We start from the raw sequence: 23,565 nt of genomic DNA, 5'->3' as shown, positions 1-23,565 counted from the left end.
TGTTGTACCAATAAGCAAGCGGTTCCTCTCCTAAGACGCAAATATATGGCAAAAGCCGGGCGTAATGCTAAAAGGATTCACCGGAGCATGACTTTAAATTTCCCTTAAAAATGTCTAGAATAACGTTTTGTATACGAGGATCTGTATGGATTCCGGTATCTAAATACGGATATACGAGTACTCTTAAGAATACAAAGTACTCAAGTTGTGGCTTTTGCTTGGAATCTTGGGACTCTGTCAAAGTTTAACATCGTATACAATATAAAATGAAAAGAATATCGGTTAAAAAACCTTTACCATTGTTTAAGATGATGAAGCGTGACTGAGGAATGATAAATTTTAAATATAAATTATTAGTACAAAAATATTATTAGAAATTTCACTTGGTGGTAGGGCTTTGTGCAAGCCCGTCTGGGTAGGTACCACCCACTCATCAGTTATTCTACCGCCAAACAACAGTACTCAGTATTGTTGTGTTCCGGTTTGAAGGGTGAGTGAGCCAGTGTAACTACAGGCACAAGGGACATAATATCTTAGTTCCCAAGTTAGTGGCGCATTGACGATTTAAGGAATAGTTAATATTTCTTACAGCGTTCATCTATGGGTAATGGTGACCACTTACCATCAGGTGGCCCATATGCTTGTCCGCCAACCTATACCATAAAAAAACATGAAGCTGTTTAAACATTTTTGTTACAATTGGTATTATTCTATCGCTTAAGTAATGTTATAACGCTAAATTATATAGTCTCAAAATTAGTATGCTTTCCTATGCACGGTACATGCCTAACTAACTGACCCCATTCGTCTTACCAGCTTAACCAATCAAGGATTTGTTATAACGAAGTCTAAATATACGTTTAAAGACTACAAAAATCTAGAAATAGATTTACGTTTGCAATACTTCCAAACAACATCAGACGGACAAACTGTCATTCAGATAAAAACCATAAACTTCAATCAAATCTCGACTGTTCCGCTAATAAAGTATTTTTAATCCATACTATTTACATTACAGAACATCTGTCTTCCTGTCTGTTTTGTTTGTTTTATTCGCACTGATTTCTAGTAAACGTATAAAGTAAAGTGAATATATATTCCTTTACTAAAACAGTTTTATTAAATTAAATTCGAATTAATCAGTTCTAATTTCAGGATCTACAATCAATTTTAAATGTTAACAACGAGGTGAACTGTCTGTCGCGTTTAAGTCAATTTGGGAAGCAGATTCTATAAAATCTTTTTTTTTTATATACAACCTTTAATATATAATAAAATAACACTTAATAATATCACACTTTTCAATTATATATATGCATGTATATGTGATTTGCATTGTCCAAACGCGATCCAATGATCTTCTAACTGGTATCTAATTAAGTTAATACATTTAAATCATATCATTTTCTATAAACAACAAGACTACCTTTATGCCACATTTGTTGAAATACCTAAGCCTTGTATTCTTTTATAGAAGAGACTTGGATTTTTTTTTCGAGCACGCTATTTAATTATATACATGAACGTATAAATCGTCGTTGTTTCTGCAAAAGTCGCTATGTGTTCTTTTATATTTTTCGATTTTAAACGTTATTTTAATACGCACTATCTGTAAAAACAGTTTTGTCATAACTTCTGTAGTTTAAAAGTTTACAAATTTAACTATGCTATGTTCACACATCGAAATTTCTATATATTGAAATAACGATTAAAATGGCACAGCAAACGAAAAATATGAAAAAAACACATAGCGACTTTTGCAGGAGCAACAACTCTATGCTGTACTTTGACCACGAAATTAATTAGTCTTTCGGTAATATTCTTTATACATTCAAATATTCATCAGCATAATAAAACACACAGAAAGAAGGAGCGAAAATCGTCGTTCAAAGTTAACACATAACAATTTTATACACAAAACGGAATCTCATATCGACACAAAGGCAAGTACTGAGAACAACCGTAACAAAGTTAAAAGACATCCTTAAAACAAGAACTGTTTGAATTGTTAACAACGCTGTAATTAATGTCAGACGTTTGCGGTGCAATTAGTTTGAAGTAAATTGAATACAAGAAATGGAACGTCCAAATCTAGCAGACTTAACTATGAATTATACGCCAAGAACTAAACATCACTACAAAGATATGAGGGCACATATCATATTAAATAATAATTAATAAATATTGGGCATCACATACATTACCCTGATCTTAAGTCTGAAGTAACGTTGGTACCACAAACACCAAGACCCAAGACAACATAGAAAACTAATGATAATCTACATCGAGTCAGCCGTGAATCGAATCAGGGACCTCGGAGTGGCGTACCCATGAAAACCGGTGTACACACTACTCGATCACTGATTTCGTGGCTTAAGCTGTAACAGCGTTCTACAACAAATTAAGTATCAAATAACCCGTTCATTAATTAGAGCATTATGAACAACATAGTGTCAGAATAGTATTTTAGTTCTGTGACGTCATAAACATGTACAACAATGTAACATATGTCATTTGTGGTGCAGTCGAGCGATACGTCGCTACAATGCATATCCGTGGAGTTGCAATTTATTAATTATAACGACACGAAACAATAATTACATTTGAAAAATTATACGGAAACATTAATAAATGTTAAGGTAGTACAAGTTATTTATAATACGGCTAAATTGAGTTGTCCATGCAAAATTGTCATATGCTTTTTTTTCTAACAAGAACGGAGAGTCCATACGGTAAGTTAGGCAAGGGATATTAATATTCAGAAGGCTATTCTAAGTTATCACTGTTACGATGCGATCCAACTTGGACCATCCCTCACAAAAACAAACCTCAACTGAATCGTAAATGAGGGTAATTCTGCTAATTTATAACGGATACGGAACCTTCTCGAGTTCCGATTTAACTTCGACAGAAATTTAACAAAATCGTTTTTAGTCAAATAGTAAAAGGGCTTATTGGCAACGATTATATTTTGATTTGATGGTGAATTTGTTAGTAGAATTTACCCCAGTTGCGTAGTTACAAACTAATGCTATTCTGTTTTGATATATAAGACTCGGATAGCCTAACTTCTGATTCCGATGACTATAAAGTGGAGAGCAGTTAACAACAGTTAAAATTTCTTTTTTAGTTTAATTAGTTTAATATAACTGCTTCAATTAAAAACCCAGTTTAAAATTATTACTTCATATATTCTGCAATGTGTACTGTTGCATGTTACTCAAGCTTAAAGGAGAGCCAAAATTAATATTTTATCTATAATCCGAGATTTGTACAAACTGATGCATGTTTAAAACGTTCCAATTTTGAAATAAAGCTGTCATAAGTTCACTACTTCGAAAACTACAGCAGTGCGATTCCGTAAGAATTCACTTCGAATCTCACTCGTGAAATGTTGACTTGACATATCCTTCACAATCGAGTCATTTTTAATTTGTAGTGCGATGACTTAAACGTTCATAATTGACATACATTCGTCATTTAGTAACGTTTATCTTACAAATTTTATAATTATGTAGCAACTATCATCACATTTCACTCGGGTTCTCCGGTGAGAATCTAGTTTCTTGTTACAGAATAACCCTACAGGTATGTCGAGTGTAAACTCTATATGACTCTTTGACGTCATGCAATCCTAGTACCGTTTAATTCATTAATTTTTTTATTTGTTTATAAGTATATTTTCTAAAGATTATTTAAGTTTTAGAAGAAATCAAAGATTATCATTAGTTTTCTGTTTTCTGTGTGTTAGTGGTACCGTCGTTACTTCTGATTTTCCATAACACAAATGTTTTAGCTATTTGGATCAGAGTAATGTATGTGATGTTGTCTCATATTAATTGATTAATTAATTTAATATTAGTCAGTAAAACCATTATATGCACCAAATTGTGTATTTTTGTTATCACAATCGCGATTGATTATTATTGGCAAACTAATATATATCTGGATAATATTTTCGAGGTCGATTATATCGTGGAATAAGATTATATAATACATACCAGCTCGTTATTACATAAATGATTGCAAACCCAAGTCCGAAGCGGTCTTTCGAATCATACAATCTATAGATATTTATTGCGTCGACTGTACTGACTGGATCTATTCCAAGATAGGGATGCTATTCCTTTAAGAACTATCGATAAAATATTTTTTCTTATAATTCAAATTAATATTTCAACTTTACGTATTTTGTATTCATCTATACTAATATTATAAATATGAAAGTATCTCTGTCTGTCTGTTCGTCACTCTTTTATTAACAAACTACTGAACCGAATTTTATGAAATTTGTTTTGAAGCAAAGTTAAACTCCAACGTAGGACATATGACAACTATATTTGATATATTTTAAGAAAAACGCAAGATTTGAAAATTCGGTAGAGACATGTTTCAATGCTGAATATTTTATTATTTGGATATATTTAAACATGTCGAACAAAAATAAGCTTGTTTTTATTTTAATATTATATCGTTTATGCAAAATTATTTGTATCATGAGAAATATTACAAATCACATTAATAATGATTAGTCAGTGGCGTGTTTTTACATACGTGGTATGTACATAGTTGTATTTGTTGACTACTATTTCCGATCTATTTCCAATTTAGGCTTAGTGTAGCAATACTATTAATGATGATGACGTCATAAGCAATTAATTTATGGAAATTTCGTCCATTTAGCCACCTTTACATTTTCACATTGTGTTCTTGAACTTTATTGGTTACAAATGTAATATGTTGGAAACAGGCAACTTTTGTTTTCTTTTAACCGACTAACGGTTTATTCATTAATGTTAAGGCTATAAAACATATTAACATAAACAAAAACTTAACTTCATATCATATTTGGTTTTAATTTAAATTGAATAAAATTTAATGTATTTCTTTAATAATATTTATTCATTAATTAGGAATTAATTGAGACATTTTAAAAAAGGTTGTTTATAGATTAAATCCATCACTAGGTAAAAAATTATAATAAATGTAATATAGTTAGAGAAAAAAATAATATAAATTGCTTATTTATTTATAACAAAATAATTAATCGATATATACACATCACTAAAATCGACACGCGAATAGGAAATATTGTACGAATACGCCACAATTCGAACTCTCGATATTCCAATAGATATAATAATATTAAATAAACATATGTACAGAATCTACTATGGACTCTCATTACTTATATACTGAACAGAGATTATTCATTGAGTATATTCACTCCACTCCATCCTCGTTAAATTACAGCCATTTTAATTAAATAAACTTAGCAATTATAATCATCTCACGCACACTAAGATATCTTGTAAGCGAGCGTTACACACACAAACGCAAGCCGATAGTAAATGAACGTGGAGGGGCGTGCCTTCTTAAGTAAGTAGATATATACTGATACTATTTTTATTTCTTCGTTTATTATGTACTTGAAATACGTGCAGTCAGAGTAAGTTATAAATTTACTTTAACAAATTATAAAGTAGCCTACTTACTTATAATCATACTGGTGTTTATCAAACGGTTCTAAAATGATTTTATTTAAAACGAAATAAATTAATAAATCGATCGTATAAAGTAAATGATGGTAAAACATTTTTAAAGTTTAGGCCTACGTTCAGAGCATGAAGTATAATATATATGATAATAGTATAGTTGTTTATATCCATCAATTATCATTGAAGCAGCATGATGGAATACTCTTTAAGCCTCCTCCCTAAGAGAAGGGGAGCCCTTAGCTCAGTAGACAGGCATTGATAACTCTAACGTTATTTTACTATAGTTGTTTCGATCATATCAGTAAAATAATAACTGTAGGCAGCAGATTTAATTCAAAGTTAATAACTGCGGTATCATTAAATTAATAATTGGTTAAGTTAATAAATGGTCCTTCGAGCCGGATTTTACAATTAATAATGAAGAACATAAACTTTTTTTTATGGTATAGGTTGGCGGACGAGCATATGGGCCACCTGATGGTAAGTGGTCACGATCACCCATAGACGATGACGCTGTAAGAAATATTAACTATTCTTTACATCGTCAATGTGCTACCAACATTGGGAACTAAGATGTTATTTGTGCCTGTAGTTACACTGGCTCACTCACCCTTCAAACCGGAACACAATAATACTGAGTACTGTTATTTGGCGCAAGTATAACTGATGAGTGGGTGGTACCTACCCATAAAAGTGTTATGAAACGCTTTCATGATGCCTTCATTGCTTTGCCTCACTTGTTATCTGAGCTAACATTAATACTGATTCAGGGTTATATAGGAACTTAACTAAGACAGCGCAATAAGTAATAACGTTTAGCTAACATGAAACGTATCCCATTTCTAAATGCAACACGCTATGCATGAAATAAAACAGTTGCAAACCAAATATAATGTTTGCAAACTAAATTGTACAATACATAAAACCAACTCTTAGTTTAATAATAAGACTTTCAGGGGCAGTATAATAGATATGATACTTAAATGTAAAATTCGTTTTGTACACTCATAACTATAATAGATATGATACTTATGAGTCTACGAAGCGAATTACATATTTATTTGTAAATAAATAAGAAATTTCGATATGCGTGTCTAAAAACGTAATCTACAATATTAGTATATTGTAAAGGCGAAAGTAAATCTGTCTGTCTGTCTATTATTTTCAGGCCTCTGGTGAACTGAATTTGATGAAATCAATGAGTAACAAAGCATTCAACAATTATGTTTACAACACGGAAACACTGTATTAGGTATTTGGTATTGCTTCATTCTGATTTGAGAGAGTGGGCTAGTGTAAATACACTCGCATTAACAGTACAGGGTATATATGTATACATATATATAGTTGATGTTTCCTATTGTGGCGAGGGCTATATGTTATAAACCACTTGTCCTCAGGTAGTCCATTCGACCGTATTATTTTCAACACAAACATCCATTTATGTTTGAGTAGTCACAGTTATTGCTGAATATACTTTATTTAAAATACTTTACTTGTAATAAATTTGGATCGATTTCGATGAGATATGACATAAAACATATTTTTTTTACAAAATACAAGTATATAGTTTGTTAGTATTTTTTACTTGGGATTGACAAGCGTTTGACCAATCAAATCAAATCAATTTTACAATTAAGTGAAGCTACCACCGGTTCGAAAGTAGATTCTACCGAGAAGAACCGGCAAGAAACGCAGTAGTTACTCTTTTTTTTATTTTAAAATACAAAGTCATGTTTGTTAAATACAATAATTTAAATTAATATATCCTGCGTGGAAGTCAATAGGTTAATTAAATTAAGACAAAGCTGTAACTCTGCCTCACTCACAAGTCAAACCGAAATAAATCATCAAGTGGTTCTGTTTAGTTAAAAGCGTTCATAAAATTAAGAAAATAATATTCATCAAAATAGAAGACGTAGCGTGGAAAGTACTGTTTTATTTATAAAGATATTTATCTGCTTCTTTAGATTGAGAACTGAAGAATAAAATACACGCCAATCTAAAGAAGAAGGTATAATAATGTTGTGAATATTTACTTTTAAATTGTTATAGTCATGTATATTTGATATGAATATTAAAATGAGAGGCTAGACGTTTTCTATAATGTTGGTAGACAGGTAGACTTTATGGTAAGTGGTCACCACCGCCCATAGATATTGACACTAAAAAGTCCCAACTACTACTTACATCACTGCGCTGCCAACCTTGAGAACTATTATGTCCCTTTAGTCACACTGACCCTTCAAACTAATACACAACAATAATGAGTATTACTGTTTGAAGGTAGAATATCTGATATGTGGGTGGTACTTATACTATAAAAACCCTACCACCAAGTATACTTTTGATAAATTACTAAAATTAATTTCGTTGTTACTAAGATTGATTAAAAAATCAAAAGCATATCATCAAATCAATATATTTTAATGAAGTCGTCTCTTAAAAGCACTTTAGAAACTTCAATATATTTCAGAGAAGAACTAGCGAAAACCAATTAAATAATAGATGTGTATATGTTAAATATATTTAAATTTACATATAAAGTACGAACATTTACACATGTAAACTATTCGTACTTCATCTGGTGATTGAGGTACGAAAGGACCTAAGTAATCTAGTAGTATGTGATATGTTTTATGTACTTAAAATTTTTGACGTAAAATTGAATTAAACTAGTATATTCATAAGCAGAGTTCAACTAATTGCGATAATTTTAATTAGTCTCTATTTCTTACCTTTTGCGAAACATATTATGTTGAATATCTATATTAATACTTTAAATGTGAGAACTTTGTCTGTCCGTCTGTTTGTTTCTCTTATTAAATTTGGTATGGTTGTCTGACGCTTTTGATCTCCAAAATGACGACCAACCCTTAAAACGCGAGAGAAGCTGCGAGGCACAACTAGTACATTATCTGTTATCACCAAAACTATCATCTACATTTGCTTGATGTTATTAAATTAATTTATAGTAAAGTTGTCTTACAACTGCACGAAAATAATTAAGAAGATTTGTACGATCGATATTCTTGGACCATATTTTGGTAGTAGACGAATGTGTCGCTACCGGTACATTTTTGATATATAAATACTTCTTGTTCTTTTTTTTAATTTTACATGCAGAACAACTATCAAATTTGAAAAAGGAATCGAAGAAGCAAAGACGTCGATCATCTGATAACGCCTTTTTTCATTGGTCGAATAACCTAAGATATTCGACCAATCAAAAAAAGCGTTACATATACAAACGGCCACCGTATCTACATAAGTTCGTCACGATCCTCGTGCCTGTTATAACTCTATTGTATTATGTATTGTGCCATAAATCATAACAATTGTTCCTCGGGTGAACATTAGTTTGCATGCTCAGGGTCGAATAGACCTTAAATAAAATCATAACGCTAAACCCGGGAAGGGTTGACCCGATAAACAAAAAGCCTTTGACCTCGTGCCCAGGTGATAACTTATTTAAACCGGATGTTGACCCGGGGATAATATTTAAGGATCCAGGGCGCTACGCATATTTTTCCGTTTCTATTGATAATGTTCAGTGCTCTGTCGTCGTGTCTTATTTTTTGGGACCTTTGATGGAAATATTGTTTCCGTTTACATATTCTGGAAGTCTTTAGGGGTTAAATATACAATTCTCAGTATGTTTATATGGATTTTTTATTTCTTTTCGCACTTTGAAATATTAAAAAAAACATCTGTACTTCTCGATTCTCTCAAAAGGTTATTTAAAGCAAATAAATTTACTTTAAAGTAATTTACGTACGCTTAAATTAATTGTATTTTTAAATTTCGCGTTTACGTTATTTAGTTATTGTGAGAAATGATGAGTATATTTAGATTATAATAACAGTGGTAATAGAAACTAAATATATCTTAAGACGAGATTTCTGGACGTAATGTATTTTTCACATTAAATTTATTAACGCTCATAAGTTCGATAACACAATTTTAAATCATCGATAAATCAACGACTTTATGATTTAAATTTAGAACTATATTCGTTCGAATTTCGTATTAATTACAGAAATAAACAAGTCAAAATGGATGGCACGTACATTAAAATTATCCACGTGATTCAATCGATAAATAATTAGCATAATCCATCACATCACTACTTTGATTGCCAGTATATTATTAATACATTCACCTATATAATCCGTGCACTTTAAAAATACATATTTGAATATCGAATTCGTTTGTTCGAATACATTTTTTTTTACAAATATGTTTTGATAGACTTACGCTTACGACGTTTTTAAATAATACCACAAAATTAGAAAGGTAATATCGTGATAAAAGGTTATACCGTAAAAATGAACTACACAATTTACCATCACAATTAAACTCACGCTTATAAAAAAAAACACTTAGAAACACTATGATATGTTTGAATCAGGCCTCAATACGTGTCGCCGTCAGGGCGGGCGGGCAACGACTGCCCCTCCCGCTCAAATAGGTTAACGATCACGTTCTCCGCGATAAAATGCCTGAATGTCTTCGGGACTTGAGTTTGTGACCAGAACATTGGTATACCTGTCCTTGTAAAATACTTATCAATTATAATTTTATATTATTTAATAAATTTAGTTACACATTGTTTTTAATATCAGGATTTATTTTTTGTATATGGTATAATTATTAAATTATTATTTCGGCTAGTTATGAATTTTCTTCTTTAGGGTTAAGGGCGTGGGTTCCACTAACCGTTTGTTTTTTTTTTTTTTTGTAATAGGTTACTCTTATTGACATATATTAAAATATATTCAAAATGAACTAATTATATTTTAAAAGGATACTAATTATAGTTGGAGTTTGATGGCTTTCATTTTTTTACGTTTTTTCTTGTTTAAGACTAAGTAATATTACATTTACTAACTTCAAATAAATTAAAATTAACTATTTAAATAAAATTTAGTGTATAAATTGATAAAAAGTCTGAATAATCTAAAATTAAAGATCACTGCACTTTATCAGGAGTTTTGATGATTGAACAAAATTGGTAGACTCGTTTTTTTTTAAAAAAAAAAAACTTTTTATAAAAACAACTTTTACGAAAGTATTGACTTTATACGATTCAATCGCAATGAAAAGAAAAACAATTTGTAATAAAAAAATAAACAATGAAATAACAAAATTAATTTACTAAACTAATAATAATACAGAGTAATTTTATATACTACATGCGATCATGTATTACGAATATTACCAATTACAAATGTAAACAAACAAGAAGCAACAGATTCAAAACATGTCGATATTCGCATTCTCTACTACTGTTCGCATATAGTCGACATCGTTTTTTTATGACTTACTAAACCATCAAACTTGATTCTTTTGACTTGAGACAGAATAAACAACCCATACCTTACCAACCCAACTACCTTTTTTACCTTGGTATCTAAGATAGTAAAATCCTTAAATCTTACCACTGGTTTACCGTTAAAATCTATAATAAAGACTATAAAATTATGCAGGCAGTTCATGATTGATTTTTGTTCACTCTGGTGGGACTCCCCAATCCTACCACAAGTATGACTATACTATATATATTAGAATGTTTCTGGTATCGATCAATCGTATCTTAGAAAAAAAAATAACTCGATCATGCAATAAATAAAAATTAAAAAAAATACCATTCCACATTCCAAAAGACGATTCCAAATAAGTCGGGTAGAAATATCAAAGGAGAAGAACTGAATATGCATATATAATATTCATTATGTAAAAGCACAAAAAATTTATCATCAATTTTACAAAAAAAAGTATATATAATTAAAACGTCTAAAATTCATTTAATCAAATACTAATAACTTGCATCTAAAGTAACATAATAAGAATATTCAAACTGTAGTTTAAATATAAATATAAAACCATGAAACGGATACTTTTTTAATACAGCTTTATTAAATAAAAAGCGTCCAGTGCGGTGTTATGTTTGAATATACAATGACATTATAGTCTCTATTGTTTAAGTGGTAAAGTCTATGAGGCGTAAAGCGGAATTGTACAATGAGTGTTCAATGGCAGTGTACGGTCGCCACCGTCCGCTGTTCATATTGACACGGCCACGCCTGCAGCGGGTAGTGAGGGGATCTATCGATATTTGTTTGTTATATCCGTTTTATTGAGAACCTTGAATATAACTACTAGTAATAATATTAAATCTTTATATATACAAATGTGAACTAAAAAATTTTAATGTATAAATCATGACTGCGCGAAATAAAATGCTAGCAACATTTATCCGTTTCCTATATTCTATTCAAAAATATACAACATAAACGCAATAAGAATGATATAAAACATATCAAACGGTGGGACTGCACCCGTTAATTGAAAAATATATTAAGAATTAAATAATTATAATCAATATGTTGTGATATTAAACTTTTTATTAGTTATTTGACAAAGGGAAAACATGAAGATTGTAAATTATTAATTATCATTTATAATTAACACTTTATATTGTTTAATAGTAACACTCAATAACTAGGAAAAGACTGGATAGATAACATATACTGAATTCGTATTATTCATTTATTTATTATAAATGAAATCACGATAAATAATTTAATTATAAAAATGTATGATTGAAAATAACAAAGTGTGTATTCGATTTATTAAATATAACGAATAACGTCGATAATTGAACTTATCGATACTGCTACATTACTACAATACGCCCCGTAGCCGTCTACGCGTCTCTTATCTCTACAACCCTACGTAGCCCTACGCATCTACGAGCCCTCTACGCTGCGTTATACGAAGGGGGCTTTCGAATTTAACGTCTAGCGTATATTTAAGACATTCATTCACAAGTTTTAGTTTATATATTGAACCTAATCGACATTAAATACAAAACATATTTTTCTTAACGTATTAAATTTACTAAACTTAAATTTGGCTTATTATGTATAAATACTCCAACTGATAATATAGGTATAGTAACATATAACGAAATATGAATCAGAACATGGCAATACAAAGTATTACTGTGTGTTAGAATAACATATTAATGAAATAAACCCACTCAACGGGTTGTCAACAAAGGAAAACCTCCGGATAGATACTTTATCGGTGCAAAAAGTCAGTAAATCTCTTCGTTTATTATATACAGATCAAATTAATAATATCAAATGTACAAGTCATGATCGCGTGGAATTCTGACTAGATTACCTATAACATATTCTCGCTGATCGCAATTCCCTGTGGACGGAAAATCAACCTAACTTACAGTGGAGGTAAAAAGGAGAAGTGTCATATCAAGTGTCATATATTTAAAAAGAGAGAAAGAGATAACTCTTTATTGCACATAAATATCCATAAAAGGAAAGTTCAATAAATTATAATTAATTAGATTGAGGTTGTTTAAATGCAGCCTTATCGTCTTAATCAATGTTTTAAAAACAATATTGAGTATACGAAAACATCATTAAAAAATAGGATAGGGCAAATTCTATAGTTATCAATGAAGAACCTAATGTTCAACAATACAACTGTACACTAGAAAACAAACACGAAATACCTATAAAAATATACACCTATATAAATACATATATATGATAGTAATCACAAACATCATTTATCATCTTTAAGACTTTGTTTAGACTATCTCTCCTAATATTATAATACTTCCATGAGAGTCAACAGCCTCCCAAGTGGTGTATTAAATATCATAATCCCTACTAATATTATAAATGGGTAAGTAACTCTCTGTTAGTTCTTCATGTTTAAACCCCTGAACTGATTAAGATGAAATTCGATACGGGGATAGTTTGAGCCCTGGGAAAGAACATAGGCTGATTAATTCACGCCTCGAGGGGGTAAAATAAAAAATTAAAGGTGTGATATAAAGTTTTATAAATACCGCATGTGTGAAAATACTTATGAAATAATATGTTGAATGATGTATCATCGAGCCGAAACTATTGAAGCTAAGGGAATTATGTTCCGAAAGTAGGTTACCTCATGCCGCAGGCAATTGCTGAGAAGGAATTTTGCTAAAGTACTCCTTTAGGGAGGTACAATACTGCCGTACTATTTAAATAAAAAAGAAAAAAACTTGATGTAGGACTTTTTGCAATCCGTCCAAGTGTATACCACTCACTCATTCTACCGTCAAGAAGTAATACTCAGTTTTGATGTATTTGAAGCATGAGTGAGTTAGTGCAACATGTGTTACCAAGGTGGGTGGCTTACTTATGTAAGAAATTATTGAAATTTCCTATGGTGTCAGTGTCTGTATAGGGGTAGTGGTGATTACTGATCACATCTCCAAGGCGCCCAACAATGCCATAAAAAATAAAATACAAAATGGACGCTGGAGCATTTGAATGTTTCAAATTACCGGTCAAGTAATTTTACGATAATATAACGTAAACAGACGTTACGTTATGTATGAATAAATACAGTGATACAGGTATCTGTAAACGTGTAACGCGGTTTATGGACGTATAGTTTTGTAGGAGTACGTCAGTTAACTACTAATTAACGTACGCAAGTGGGGGACACAACCTCTAACGTCAGCATAACAGCCAGTTAGAGTAATCACAGCTTTAGGTTTATTTGACTTGTACGAACTGATGAACTCTGATTTATTTTAAAGTAGACTATGCTTAAATAAAAAAAGCGCTTTAAGTATATCAGTAAAATGTCTACGAGATAGTATTGTAGACCTCACAGCGCTTTGTCATCATCGCCTCATCCATGACGCCATCGAGATCAATCTTCAGCTGCCATTAAGTTTTCCACAAGACTAAGAACTAGTCTGTTCAAACGACCAAAGGTTCTGTGGCACACGTGACTTGTCAATCAAGCTTGCTGATTGGCTGAACTGTATTGGTATCCTTGCTTTTCTGACCAATAATATTGTTCCTTATTCCATCCTTAAGATAAGCTTAGTTGTAGAGGTATATTTACGTATCTTCTGGGCTCACATTTCAATCATTTGATTATCGAATAAACTGTAGGAGACAGGGCCTATTTGGTGTCGATGTTCCGAGCAAATATTGATTTTCTACAGCGCCAAACAGTCCTCAAGTAATTTTTCAGTACACAATGACCGGAATCAATTTATAGTACTCTGAATAATGCTAATTATTTATTAATTAACAATTCATAACCCACGTTACGTAAATCCGATCAACATATTTTGTTCTTTAACTTTTGCTGTATAAAGTTCAAATTCCTTTAACCGTTGCTATATGTTGTAGTTAGAAAGGCTACATTGGATAATGTATTTTAGTGTCCTGAAATAAAACTCATTATTAAAACAGTAAAAAACTAACGTATACAGCATGCCGTCTCATGGGAAAGGATTCAATTTCGTGGAGGCAGCGTAGTCAAGACTAATTAGCAAGAAAAAACTTTATCTGAAAATGTGTTTAAACTATACAGACAAGAAAATGAACTCTTACAAGAAAGAAATTGCCTTTCATGTTTGGTGTATAAATACCACCCGTGGATTAATTAATTTATTAATATATAGATAACATATTGCAGAGAATTGAGAAAGACATAAATTAATAACAGTGTCAACAAGGTATTGGAAATATATGTATATACATTTATATACAACAATAATCTGATTTACCAGGTAAGGATTTATGCAAAAGGGTGGTAACCACTGAGAGAGAATAAGTACCACCTAGTGATTACATTTGGTACCGAAAATCAACAATCCTTAGTGTTGTTGTATTTCGATTTGAGTGAGCCAGTGTATTTAAAGTCACAAGGAAAGTAGAATCTTTACTTCCAAGGTGGCTCATTGGCGATGTAAGGAATGTTCCCTATTTTTTACAGCGCTAATATCTGTGGGCACTGAGACCCATTTACGATCCGAAAAATGATGTCATAAATAATTTTCTTATGAATTTTCATATTCCTGATTATTTTGTTGACTAAGTCCAAAATAAACAAACAAAATAAGAACGTCGTCATTTCAACGTCAGCAAAACCTACATGTTTCATATCCAGCTTTCATTAAGAGTTCAAATGCCTCCTAGTTCTTAATCCTCAATTCTTTTACGACCTACATCATATAATGGTAACAAAATTATCCTATTTTATTAAAATTCAAATTGTAACCTATTACGATAATAGTCGTATATATTCTATGTGTTTATTTTATAATGTAATTGATAGAGACACTCATAATGCACATATTATACTAACACAATAAAATGTGTATTAAATTTTTATATTTATTTACTACTTTTAGTTATAGATAAATGTTATTTTATTTATTACTACAACACCGCCCATCTCATGTCCTATGAGCTATAACCTTTAAAGATGGTTGCTTGGAAGAGATCGCTATGTAGCGATAAGGTCTCCAAAATTACGTTTCTTTGACTCAGGCTGTATCAAGCCCCAAATAAAGTTTCAAAGTAAAGCACTTGGTAGTAGGGGCATAGGGCTTGGTAATATGGGACTTATTTCACAAAAAATCCGCAAGCAGGTTTGTTTCGACGTAAGAAATTGTTAATATTTTTCAGCCTATATCCAGACTGATTAATACAGTTAATAAATACACACATACACACAAAGAAACACACACAATCGGAATTTAAACTCCCTAAAAATTATTACACGATAATTTCTTTTATAAAAAATATTGTTACAAAATATATTTTCTAATACAACACGAATAAAAACAATTAACGTTATAACGAGTAAGCATGTGATTTATAACAGAACAGAGAGCCGCGAATTCGTAACAATTAATTTCTGAATCGTTTAAAAAGATTAATGTCGTCCCCGATAAATCTAGATACAGGGGTAGAACGTTTAAGCGAGTTCGTCTGTTTTACAAATACATTGTTATCGCGTTGATGGTCCAGTGGAGATATTGTTGTTTTCATCGTAGTGGGTTCGAATCTTTTTTTTATATTTTAAACACATGGTTCATAAATCAACTGTTGATTTGTAATCCTCTTTCATAGGTATTGACGCACTCTTTTTATCAAAATTACCTTACACCAGCTATCCGCCAGTGAAAGTCCAGGCGTTCCAGAGATTATCCGGAACAAACAGACAGACAAACAAAATTACATAATTAATACCTCTGCATTTAGTATGTGGTAGTGCGTAGTAAAACGATTATTTTAATATTTAAAACCAATGTCATCAAATACAGTTAAAGTACAGATAAATTGAAACCAGAAAGGCATAGTATTTCAAATACTAAAATTTAATATAAGAGTTGGACGGACGAATGGGTCGCCTGGTCGTAAGTGCCATCCATAGATGTAGGCGTTGTAAAACATATTAACCTTGGTACAAATGCGCCACCAACCCTGGAAACCAAGATGTTATGACCCTTGCGCCTTTCGTTACTCTGATTCTCTCACCGTTCAAATCAGAACACGACATTTCATAGCTTTGTTGTTACATCATATTCACTGTAAAATATATTTTTTTCAAATTTCATACACTGAATGCTAAAATAATCAAAATTCCATCGACTTATTTTCACAGTGGAAAATTTTCAAATCGGAAATCAAAAAAGTCAAAAAATAAAAAATGATCCAGGATATTTCGTCTATCTACATTTGATTGTCGAAGCGGGATTATTTTGTCATCCTTTTTATACGTTACTTGTCGTATAGATAATGTAAAAAATATATATTATTATATACAATATACCTACTAAAAATAAACTTGAGTAACTCATGCGATTTATCATCCGTTATGCGTTGAGCGTTCCTACTCTCCTGAGCCTTACCCTGTTTTTAGTCTATAACCCTCCTCAAGGTGCCTTCAAAAACTGCCCTTTCACATACAAACATATTTTTTAAATCCAATTCCAGTCAACTTCTTTCTATATTCCAGAGATAAGCACGTTTAAACAAAGATCTTCAGCTTTGTTATAACACAATAGATTCAAGGATGCACTTACAGGCAGTACTCCTTAACTTTTTCTTAACATATTCTTAATTTCTTAGGATTGATTATTTATTACTAAGTAAAGGAAAAAACATTCCTGATAAGACTACTTACCGTTAGGATCTAACTACTGCCATAATGGCTTAAAGTATATGTACAAACACCCATAGAATTTTATACCTTATATCTATTGTTACAAATCTTATAATCGCTTGCGTCTTATAACCCATAATACTTCGTTTCGCGAGGGTCGAAGATTTACAGCTTTACAGACCCATAAACAAAGTATTTGATTATAGTCTTTAGGGTAGTGTAAATAAGGTTTTAAACGCGATAACATCAACTTCGAACCGAAACGTTGAAACGGTAGGGTTGTATAAAGGAATAAATAAAAGAAAACGTCGAATTTAGCACCCCTTCAAGTGAAATCGAGATAAATAAAAAGGATATATTAAATACGAAAATATAAAAATTTAAATCCGGAATTTTAGACATCGTTACAAAATATAACCTAAAAAGTTTCTAGAACATTAAAAAAAAAGCATGTATTTTTATTGATAGTTTGACAAAGAATAATTAAAAATTAATCATCAATTTTACAGTACAAGGATCTTAAGACTAATTATAATCATTGTTTTTATTTATCTCTTTTCGGTCAATGTACTGATGCAGATTATACCACAAAAAAACAAACAAAATATAAGATATATATATATATATATATATATATATTCCTCATTGTAAAGTGAACTGTAAGGTTCTTTATAAGTAATAAGGTTCTTTAACCTGAATAAGCTATAGTATTCAGACAACCTAGTTATAAGTGACAATTTAACATGTTACCTGGGATACTAGACATGTTTGGTAATATCTACAAGGAAAGTACAAAATATGAATGATAATACGAAAATATCGCACATATACGGAAAAATAAATATTTTATGAGTATTCAGTCTAAAATAGAATTAATAATGTGCTAGCTGGCAGTCTCCGCGTGAAGTACGAAATTTATTATGATCATAGCGCCCCATGCCTAGTACGGACTAATTTGAATCAAACAGGAACCAAACATTTTATCAGTCCAATCATTATGAGGCGAGATGGCCCAGCGGTTAGAGCGCGTGCATCTGAACCACTGATTACGGGTTCAAACCCAGGCAAGCACCACGGAATATTTATGTGCTTAATTTGTGTTTATAATTCATCTCGTTCTCTGCGGCGAAGGAAAACATCGTGAGGAAACCTGCATGTGTCAAATTTCATAGAAATTCTGCCTCGTGTGTATTCCAACCCGCAATGGAACAGCGAATATGTTCCAAACCCTCATTAATGGAAGAGGAGGCCTTAGCCCAGAATATGGATTCAGTCTTTGGTTAGAAATAATCAGTTACTCTACCGCCAAATAACAGTACTCAGTATTGTTGTGTTTCGGTTTGAAGGGTAAGTGAGACAGTGTAACTACAGGTGAAAAGGACATAACATCTTAGTTCCCAAGGTTGGTGGCACATTGACGATGTAAGGAATAGTTAATATTTCTTACAGCGTCATTGTCTATTGGTGATGGTGACCAATTACCATCAGGTGGCCCTGAAATACACTAAAATAGATACTCATTATCATAATAGACTTAAATCAAAATATTACGATCTAATTTTTTTAACAAAAAATAATAAATGAAAACGGCGGGATTTAATTGGGGTACTCCAGTAATTCAAGCCTTTTAGATTTGAAACTCTATTAAGTTACAGGGAAACCCCGAGGTTTACATTTGAATGGTTGCTTTTTTTATAATTAAATTAGGCGGAAGAATTTAGCAAATAGTATGTGATAGTCATCATCCATAAACATAGCATCTCTCATCATTCACCATCAATCTTAGGAACTATGTTGTTATGCCAACTTTTGAAATAAAACTAGTTTTAACGGATTTAAATCGCGTATATTAATTATTTTTATCATCCCAACGTTTCGAGCACTTTACAGTGTTCGTGGTCACGGGCAGACCTCTGTCTACTATATGCGATTCAAATCCTTTAAAACTAGTTTTATGTCAATGTGTAATAATCGCGAAAATTTAAGACAACATTATGCCTACTTTTCGTGTAGTTACACTGACTAATTCACCTTTCAAACCAGAGTAACCAGTACTTAGTATTGCTGTTTTGGCGGTGATATATGATGAGTGGATGGTACCCATATGGGGTAACACGAAGCCCAATATCTATACTAATATTATAAATGTAATAGAAAGTAACTCTGTCTGTCTATCAGTTGCTCTTTCACAAGCAAATCGCTGAACCGAATTTGATGAAATTTGGTGTAAAGCAAATTTGAACTCCAAGAAAGAAAGGCTACTTTTTTGCCTAACAAATGACAATCAACGCCCCAAAACGCAAGCAAAGCTGCGATCGTCTACTAGTGATAGATAAACATTTATATATCAGAAGTGGCTGAAACAACTTTTAGTCGAAGTTTTTAAATTAAACTACCAATGACCGTTAAAGGTTGCAAGTTATAACATTACTCTAGAAAGTTCTCCAATTAAAGCCGTTCATTAGACTGACCTTAGCTAATTAAAGCGCGTAGACTTTACGTGAAGTGCATTTTAAAAACAAATGCATACCTATTTACTACGGCTTATTATTTCAACAATGTATTGTGATATTTAACTGTCATATAGTTGGCATAGGCCTTTTCTCTTGAATGTATTTAGAGGTTATATTACGCCGCTACCTCCTACTATCAGATCTCATTCCCTTGATAAGCAATGTTATAAAATAATTCGGTTCCGCTTATATTCATAAATAATTTTCTGAACTCTACTTAAAAAAAATGGTATACTAGTATTTAAAACAAAAACATTAAAACATCACTTTTTGTGATAAAAGTTTGTAAGAAACATCAACATATATTATAAAAGGATGAAAATAAAAGTCACTTGGGACATTCGTCCTCTATAATATAATTTAACTTAATTATTTTATATGGAACTCATTGTAATCAGTTTTTAAAAATAAGTTTATGTACCTGCTATTATATGAAATATACTTTGTTCGAGTATATTCATATATACATATTTGATTTCATTTTGTAGATGTAAGTTTATTCAATACTTTCAATAAAATTAAAATGTAATGATTTTTATTCTTCAATGAGTCCAATTTTTAAATTTTGTTTCAAAATTAAAAATTTCAAATGTATTCTTTTATAACATATCTTTTTCATTAAAACTTCTACACATCTGATTTACACTTGTGTAAATATCCAAGCTGCTACTTTATTATTTTAAGCCAAACATTTGTATCCATTTCTCGTTAAAACAAGTCGATATCTGTTCGTGTAATTACCCGTACCGATATTCGTCTCTGAATATTCGTATCTGAATTAAACACAAACAACAATGGTTCCCTTTTCTTTCCTCTACTTTAAGTTTAACTGAGTTGACTATCTTAGCGATATAGCTGCTTCTTGTAAATGTTTTTCTGACGAAATTTATTGGTTTGTGTGCAATAAATTATTTTATATTGTAAAGTAGATTCTTTTTTAACACCCAAAATAATAGTAACATAACTTTTTTAAACAATGATATCAGTTTGACGTAATATTTAAAGAATTCCTGATTGATGGCTTAATCTCTAAATATCTAATACGAATTCAAAATCAAAATATATTATTCAAGTAGGCTTTTACAAGCATTTTTGAATCATTTAACAAATTAGTGACTTACCTTCATAAAGTAAATTCTACCGAGAAGAACCGGCAAAAAAACTTACTTACTTGTACATAGTTAATCTTTATCAACATCATTTTTTTATCGTTTTTATAATCTTGTATTGAATAATATGTACTTCTTTATTATAATTTTTTTTACAAGTCATTTGAATTTATGAAACGGCGATGAAAAGTTAAATATTTTGTTCAATATTGTATAAGAGTCTGATATAAAATAACGTACCTTTGCCATGAAGCTGTTGCCTATTTTCGGTGCCTTTCAAACTCTCAGCCGTGTGGAGAAGCTCGTCCAGCTGTGGTTTCTTTTGTTCGAGCTCTCTGAGAACACCCTGGAACAATAACACGTGACACTTAAATTCTAATTTCAAAATGCAGTCTGAATCGATTTCGAGATTCTAAATTAAAAATTTAGTTTTTTAAATTTAATATGTGCCAGAAAGTGTACATAAAGAGAGCAGCTAAAAAGCAGATAAAAAGTAAAAAATGTTTATAAATAAAAATAATCAAAACCGTATAAAATAAAAGAGACAGGGAGAAGGAGAAAGAGTGGGCGAGGTCATCTGGAGAGGAGATACTTTCTTACGTGATGATTTCTGACAGTTAACTCTAGTGTAAAATTGGTAAGAATGTGAATTGTTTCTATTTCGTAAAACAGATGACTGCAATTTTTTTACACATATAACAATTGGAAAATATATAAGTGTGTCAACTGTATGTTTGTGTGAGTGTCTTATAAAAGAAACAAACACTTTACATCTAAGAGAAGGTATTAACTTTTCGGAATCGCAAACTTTGTTAAAACTTTATCTGTACTTCGTGTTATAGAAAGTACACGAAAGAACGCAAACGTCACGTTAATGGACTAAATTTAAAGAAGGTGAAACCGCAACTCGATTTGGAACAGCGTGGTGGAATATGTTCCAAACCTTCGCAGCAATGGAAAATTTACAGGTTGTCGTTGTTGTTAAAACAGCATTACTTTTAGGTTTTATGTAATGTGTATATGTTTAGTTTTTTTTTTTCGTTTCGTTGTCGGAGTATCAAAATGGCATTTAAGATGTCCTTGGTTGCTATCCTCCATGGAGGGCGTGATAATGGTGTTCAGAAATAAAGATGCGTTGTATTTCTTCATTACAATATTATTTAATTTCCCAGTACAAATATACAGAATATAATACGGTTAGGTTGATGAACTTGGATTGAATGGCAATAGGTTAGAAAGTGTCTGCCTCGCGCGAATGTGACGAGTTGAATGAACGAGCTGACAGCACGTTTTATGACACAGTACCCTATTCGGGGCTACCCGCACTAAACATAAATGTTCGATTACAAATAAACAATTTGCTATCAAAAATAGAATATAACATAAATTGCCTTTGATAGAAAAATTTACACGAAATTTCATCAAATTTCGTTCAATGGTTTGGCCGTGAAAACACACATACGGACAGACCATTAGTTAGAGTAACTTTCGGATTTATAACATTAGTATTGATAAATAAATCTCACGATCATCCGTGCATCAAAATCAATATATTCGCCTTTAAAATTAAATCCAATTACCCGCAGATTTAAGCAGCTCATAATTAATATACCACCAAGACGAATTGACAAGGAACGAAATACATTATATGTAAAATAACTTATTATTTATTAAAATATTGTTTCATAAATTTTTAATGTAATCGCTCGCGTTTAAATACGGCCTTAAAATTAATTCAAGTAATAATCAAAAAGTTAAAGCATGCAATTTAGTTAAAATTCTTCTTACGAGGATGTTATTTACCAGAATTGATTCCATAATGGGATGTTATTTACTGGAACTTTAAAAGTGTCTATCAACGCTGAACATATTAATCGATCGAGCTTATTTAGTACCGGGCGAGCTCAGCGCCCCGGGCAGGAATTCTTTATAAAATTACATTTAGCCTTCAAACTGTCACTAAGTTCTTATCAAATTATTATTATATATAATACATGTGATTCGTATGATATAACTATTTCGATTAATATTAAAGTTTACGAAAAATATGTTTTTAATTATTTTCGAATTAAGACGGTTCCGTGAAATTTTTAAAACATGAACTAAAGCATGGGTTTAAATCTAGATTGTTCTGTATTTCTGTTACTAAGAAAGACATCAGTCTGATAGATATATGGTCGAGTAGTGTGTACACCGGTTTTCATGGGTACGCTACTCCGAGGTCCGGGTTATGTTCATGTAGAAAAAGTTCATTAGTTTTCTATATTGTCTTGGGTCTGGATGTCTGTGGTACCGTCGTTACTTCTAATTTTCCATAACACAAGTGCTTTAGATTACATTGTGATTGGAGTAATGTATGTGATTTTGTCCAATATATTATTATTATATTATATAATCGATTTTTTTTGAATAAAGTATTTGTACCTTATCTTAAATATACATGGAGCACGT

At 31.2% G+C, this 23,565-nt stretch overlaps 1 protein-coding gene across 1 annotated transcript in view; it reads right to left on the bottom strand.

Annotated features, from left to right (window-relative positions):
- The window catches only part of LOC124538865 (dystrophin, isoforms A/C/F/G/H), a 626,595-nt gene that overhangs the window by 430,218 nt on the left and 172,812 nt on the right, over positions 1-23,565 (bottom strand). The window contains exon 40 of the mRNA XM_047116101.1: positions 21,355-21,460. Within this exon, the coding sequence (XP_046972057.1) occupies positions 21,355-21,460 (106 nt within the window). The remainder of the gene's footprint in view (positions 1-21,354; positions 21,461-23,565) is intronic.

Source organism: Vanessa cardui, chromosome 21 (genome assembly GCF_905220365.1).
Source record: "Vanessa cardui chromosome 21, ilVanCard2.1, whole genome shotgun sequence".
Lineage (NCBI taxonomy): Eukaryota > Metazoa > Arthropoda > Insecta > Lepidoptera > Nymphalidae > Vanessa > Vanessa cardui.
This window is presented reverse-complemented; position numbering and strand designations above follow the sequence as displayed.